At 47.1% G+C, this 6,210-nt stretch overlaps 2 protein-coding genes across 2 annotated transcripts in view; one reads left to right on the plus strand and one right to left on the minus strand.

The window, feature by feature from the left end:
- Positions 1-2,852, plus strand: part of ARF1 (ADP-ribosylation factor 1) — a 4,261-nt gene extending 1,409 nt beyond the window's left edge. Inside the window, exons 3-4 of the mRNA XM_009074577.1 lie at positions 148-272; positions 1,251-2,852. Coding sequence (XP_009072825.1) covers positions 148-272; positions 1,251-1,412 — 287 coding nt within the window. The 3' untranslated portion in view covers positions 1,413-2,852. The remainder of the gene's footprint in view (positions 1-147; positions 273-1,250) is intronic.
- Positions 2,853-6,076: 3,224 nt separating this feature from the next.
- Positions 6,077-6,210, minus strand: part of LOC103802133 (chromosome unknown open reading frame, human C1orf35) — a 2,113-nt gene continuing 1,979 nt past the window's right edge. The window contains exon 8 of the mRNA XM_009074588.1: positions 6,077-6,200. Within this exon, the coding sequence (XP_009072836.1) occupies positions 6,077-6,200 (124 nt within the window). The remainder of the gene's footprint in view (positions 6,201-6,210) is intronic.

Here is a 6,210-nt window from a genome sequence, read left to right on the forward strand (position 1 = left end):
GATTAGGGGAATAAGAAAACTATTTTTCTGATCTATACTGAGTTGTGCGTTATTTTCCCTTCAAGACTTAGTTTGAACCTCCAGAAGTATTTATCAGTTGTCAATCCATTTATTGTATGCTAATTCTGATTGTTTTCTTATTTCTAGGTCTGATTTTTGTGGTTGACAGCAATGACAGAGAACGTGTGAATGAGGCCAGAGAAGAGCTTATGCGGATGTTGGCAGAAGATGAGCTTAGAGATGCTGTTTTATTAGTGTTTGCTAACAAACAGGTATGCCCGAGAAAGGTCTTTCTGTAGGAACTCTTGGAAACATCCAACATGCTTGTGAGTGCCAGATCTTGAGCTTGACGTTCATTTTTTCAGTGTAGTAACAGATAAACTCTCAGAAAATATCCATTCAGGTATGTAGAAGGCAGCAAACCATAGGCTAAATCCTCATCTAAAAGGAGCATCTTTCTGAACAGCTTTGGCTAATAGAAATTCCTGTGTTTTCAGTTCTAGGGCAGAATTCTATCATTTTGATTTTTAAGGTTGGCATGGCTCAAGTACAGCTCCTGCCCAAATTTCCTCCAAAGAGAGAGGAGGGCTGGAATGCCAGAACATCCCTGAATTCTTCACTTAGGGTATTGGAGGTGTTGGCTGAGTGTTCTGTTGGCCTGTGATCTGGGTTCTTCCAGGCCACAGAGTGAGCTGAGAGTTCAGACTTTTACTACTTATAAAGGTCTTGGCAGCTTAAACACAAATGTTGAGGGCCTTAAGTATGACTGGTAAACTTAAAGAAGGAATAACATCCTGCTCCATGGATTGCACAGGCTCAGCTGGGAAGGGTAGAGAAGCCCTAAGTCTTGCCCCAGAGCAGGAAAGGTGAGCTATGAACACAAGCTGTGCTCAGCAGAGTTTTACTTCAGGATCAAAGCTGATCTTAAACCATAGCTGCAGTCACAGAAAAGACTTCCTGAGTGGAAAATGAATGAAACAGACCTGGAGTTGTGAGCAGGTTTGGGTCAGCACTTGGGGCTTGATGATTCCATCCAAGCATCAGCTGCTTCACTTCCCTTTTTGAAGAGGAATATTCCATAATGTGAGCTTTGAGGCTTTGTCAGTGTAGTGGAAATAGCTAAAATATCAAAATAATCCACTCGTTTTTTCTGAAAGAGGAGTTCTGAGAGCTCTTAACTTTCTTTGAATGCCTTTAAAACTGCTGATCCAAAGAGTTGGGGAGACAATGACTCTTGTTCCTTCCCTCAGGACCTGCCGAACGCGATGAATGCAGCAGAAATCACAGACAAACTCGGACTGCATTCTCTTCGTCACAGGAACTGGTACATCCAGGCAACCTGTGCCACTAGTGGAGATGGTCTCTATGAAGGACTGGACTGGTTGTCCAATCAGCTCCGAAACCAGAAATGAAACCATAACCCTTCCTCTTCCCTCTTTTTCCACCCTTCCCTCTTATTTCCTCCTCTTCGCCCTTCGCTTTACTCTAATGTGGCAAACTGTGCTACTTTGTGGTATTGAGTGCCGGAAGCTGTTTTCATTTCTTCTTTGTCACAGTATATATTGCATCATGCTGTAAATGTGGCAAATACAAGCCTGAAAACAGTTAGGTTTCTTATTTAATGTAAATAGTTTTTGTTTCCAATGAGGCAGTTTCTGGTACTCCTATGCAATATTACTCAGCTTTTTTATTGTAAAGAATCAAGTCACTGTTTAGTACTTGGAAAGGGATTTCAGTGGGATAACATAACGGTTTGCCAGTGGTCCTTGTGCAGTAGAGCTGAATTCTATCTGGGTTGGGTTGTGAGATCTGTGAGATCCATTTTGGTGGTTGGTTTTTAACCTGAATTCTGTATTTTTTTAAATAGACAAGGAAAAGTAAAAACACTTCGACACACAAACGTTTTGCCATCGCTTCTGCTGTTCCAGCTCTAACGTGGTGACTCTTGATTCTTTTGAAAGGGTGAAGCAATGATCAACACCCAGTTAGCTTCATCTGCTTAAAGAACAGATCATAACTAGTAGATCTTTGGCTCTTTCTGTAGCTCACGGTCTGTGCTCACCTTTGTTCACAACCCTTACAAGATTTGCTGGGCCTGGTTTAGATGAGCTTTGCAGACTCATGCTAAACATCTGACTTTTGGTTCAGGTGACATTTCTCATTTCCATTGAACTTGAATAATATCCACAAGTCAACATTTTTAGCCTGTTGTATTTGTCAAAAAAAAAAAAGTGTTTTGTACTTTTCTTGTGTGTAAACCACTCCAGAAGGCAAAACCTTTCCACAGGAAGCACAGCCTGTCCTAGTCCTAAGCTCTATAGGCAGAAAGTACTGTACTTAAGAATTGCCATGAAAAACACCAAACATCTATGTATAGTGTCTAGGAAAAAAAAAACAACAAAAAGCATGAGAGTTTGGAGAGTCATTCCACTCTAGAATATTCAGTCCCATTTTGGAACAATCCCATATCTGTATATGTGTGAAAACCCTTGGCATCCCTCATACTGCAAGGTTCAGATTTGCCATCAGAAAAACAAAAAAAAGACCTCTTTACTTTTCTTTTTTGTATTTTGATAAACACTGAAGAAAGCTGGAGCTGTTTAACTCGAGGAACTATCAGAACTGGTTTATTTAGTGTTGTGGAAACCTTTATTGCTTTCAATACACAATTAGTAATCAACTGTTTTGTATACTTGTTTTCAGTTTTCATTTCGACAAACAAGCACTGTAATTAAAGCTATTAGAATAAAAATCTCTTAACTATTTCATGTTTTTTATGCCTTGCTGTTCATTCGATCATCTTGGCAGAATCATAATGAGATACTTGTTGAATAAAAAGTTTCATGAAACTTGCACTGGTTTCGTGGTGGTTTGTAGCATCTCTGGGCAAAATCCGACCAATACTACAATGTGCAGGAAAATTTCAGGATCTCTCCTGTGTTTTCCAAGTAATGTATCATTCCTAGTTGGAGTCCTGCAGTGGGTGTTGCTTCTTGGGTCCTGTTGGTTGGTGATTCTTGAGTTCTGCTGCAGTCATTGCCTCAAGGGCATCTCTTAAACTTCTTGGGTGGTCCCATCTATCTACCTACAACACATTGTTAGTCCTGCAGATCCCATGTAATGACAGGATCTGTGAATTAGCACGGGGGAAAAAAGTAGGAATTCAGCCTTCCTAACTGCTTTGCTTTGCATTAGGCCACTCTGCAGTCCCCTCTGGATCCAGGACAGAGCTCCTCCTCCAGCTGATCCTGCTGTCAGCTGCAGCTTCTCCCCAGCAGTCAGGCTTGGGCTGCCAGCCAGCTGCTGGCTGTTTTCCTGGCTGGAATTGCAGCAGATTCCCCATTACACAGGCTGGAAAGCTGTAGGATGAAGGGTCCATGCAGGTTAGTGAATTCCCAGTGGGGAAACCTTGGACTCTGGATGGTTAACAGACAGTGGCTGTAAAGGGTAAAGAGCATTGGGGAAGTTCAGGATCACAAACCTCTCCTGCAAGTCTGGTTAGCCTTGCCTTGGAATTTCAAGCTGTGAATCAGGATTTTTGCATCCCTAATAGGGCAGGACATCATTTTGTTCCTGTTCTGGGAGAGAATTGAACCTAAAGGGTGAGCTAGGTTAGGATATTCCTCCTCTATGCACCAAATTCGCTGTGGAAAACATGGGGGAATGTGCTGATGTTATCGGAGCTGTGCTCTGCCCTCTGCTCCAGGCAGCACAGGCTTTGCTCTGTTCAATCTCAGCCAAGCCTCCAGGAATTTTGGACACCCAGCAGCCAGGCAGGAGGTGGCTCACACTCAGGGAAAGGATCCTGCGCACAGTCCACCCAGGAATTGATGCAGCTCTGGACAGGGAGGTGGATGGGGTGAGCAGCCCTGGGGTGGGGATGGGGCTGTGCTCCTTCATCCCCCTCACCCTCAGTTAGGATTTATCCCTATTTCTCCAACCGTTTTGCACAGATCTTGGGTTTGAGGATGAAGCAGGAAGGAGGGATGGTAGGAGAGGCTAAGCTGTGACATGGGAGGCAGGAAAAAGCTCAGGAGAGCTGAACTGAGCTGGGATAGCCATGCCATAGCCCCTCTGGCATCACACTTGGCAGACAGCACCCTCTGGCACCAGCTGGGACAGAGAGAACTGTGGGTGCAAATCATCTTAGCAGAGCTGAGCCCTGCCCAGAGCATGTCCCATCTGCTTGAGAGATGAAGGCAGGGGCAGCAGGAGCCTATGGAGAGAGCAGGACACGGGGATTTTTGTTCTCTCTGCTTGCGGTGGTATTTCCACTCTCCTGTAGTTCCCTTTCCAGCCTGAAGCTCCCAGTGTCCAGTTCCCACTAAGCACAGCCCTGCTCCACACTGGCCTGCACTGGGATGCTCCCAGCAGGCTCCAGCTGCAGCCTGGACCCCCAAAATCCCCATGAGAATGACCCAGAACTCAGTGATATTTCTATTTATTGATGGAAAATTCGCCTTTTTCAGTGCTCCAAGTCCATAAATGCTCATGTTTTGAGAGTTAAAAAAAATCCTGGATGGGAATGGAGTTTTCTGTGCCCTAGGGTGGGTAGATGTGGCTGGGGCAAAAGCCTATGGAAGACACCGTGGTCTTAACCCTGTCAGCCAAGGAATTAAGTGTTCAAGGCCAAGCTGGATGGGGTTTGGAGCAACCTGAGCTAGTGGAAGGTGTCCCCGCTCATGGCAGAGGGTTGGAATGGGATGATCTTTAAGGTCTCTTCAGCCCAAACCATTCCAGCAGGGTCAGAGTCCCCAGCCAAGGAGCATGTGGGCTCAGGGCCACGCCACGTGGGTCCCTGGGCTGGATCTGGGGCTGCATCTGCTCAGAGCATGAGTAATATCCCTGTGATGCTGGCAAAAGGTTGTTAAGCCCCCCCAAAAACATCTTGGGGTGACATGAGGGATCACCCAAGCTTGCGACTGCTCCACAGCATCTCCCTCTGCCTGTGCCCAGCACGTGCTAGTGGCCAGGGAGGGACGTGGGACAGAAGGGCTTTATGTCAGCTCCTCACCCTGATCCTGCTGTGTCCTTCCATGAATGCTGTCCTTGTTCCACCCTGTGCCCTGTCCCCTCTCGCTTGGCCACGGGCTGGGTGGTGTCACAGCCCCCCAGATGGCAGGAGACCCCCCAACGCTGCCAATGTGCAGCCCGAGGCCACTCGCCAGCCCTGGGCTTTTGTCCACCAAGACACAAACTCAGCCTGTCTTAAATCCCATCAGTAATTACACAAAGGAGGCCCTTGTGCTTGGCACGGCCATCCAGCTGGAGATGCCCTGGCCTGGAGCTCTTGGGACAATCCCTTTCCATTTGGATCAATATTTCTATTTATTGATAGAAAATTTCCCTTTTTCAGTGCTCCAAGTCCATACATACTCATGTTTTGAGGGTTAAAATCCTGGATGAGAATGGAGTTTGCTGCACCCTGGGGTGGGTGGATGTGGCCAGGGCAAAAACCTATGGAAGACACTTTGGTTTTATCTATCTTGTCCCTGTCAGCCAAGCAATTAAGTGTTCAAGGCCAAGTTAGATGGGGCTTGGAGCAACCTGGGCCAGTGGAAGGTGTCCCTGCCCACAGCAGGGGGTTGCAACTAGACGATCTTTAAGGTCCCTTCCAGCCCAAGCCATTCCATGATGAATTTATGAGAAGGTTTAAGGAAAGAAACTCTCCTGCAGCTGCTGCCCTGACAGGCACCCAAGGGCAGTGAAAGAAAAACCATCATCATAATCATAATAATCTCATTCAAAGTCTCTATCCATTAAAGACGAGGTATCCACAGCACTTCCAGCACCACAGCCAGACCATCCCAGCACCAGCTCCCACCCCACAGCCCCCTCTTGGATGGATGGATGGATCCAGGGAGTGAGGAAAAGGGGCTCTGGGACACCTCCTGCCTCCCACCACGGCCCTGGGGAGCTGCTGGTGCTGCCCCAGGTGTGGGCAGGGAAGGGGCTGGTGGCATCCCAAATGGCCTCTGCCAGGCTCAGCCCCGGAGCTGCAGCTTTTTAATTTAATATCCCTAAAAAATATAATAATCCTATGGGAGATCTCCCTGGAATAACCCCAGGCTGCTGCTCAGTCCTCTGAGTCGGTGTCATGGCGCTGCCTGACCCCACGGGATGGAGGGGACCTGCTCCTGCTCCTCTTCCTCGCCCTGCGCCGCGGGGATAGGTGTCGGCCGTGTCCATCCCGGCTCCGGCTGCGCCGCC

The sequence above is a fragment of the Acanthisitta chloris genome, unplaced genomic scaffold (assembly GCF_000695815.1).
Source record: "Acanthisitta chloris isolate BGI_N310 unplaced genomic scaffold, ASM69581v1 scaffold38370, whole genome shotgun sequence".
NCBI lineage: Eukaryota > Metazoa > Chordata > Aves > Passeriformes > Acanthisittidae > Acanthisitta > Acanthisitta chloris.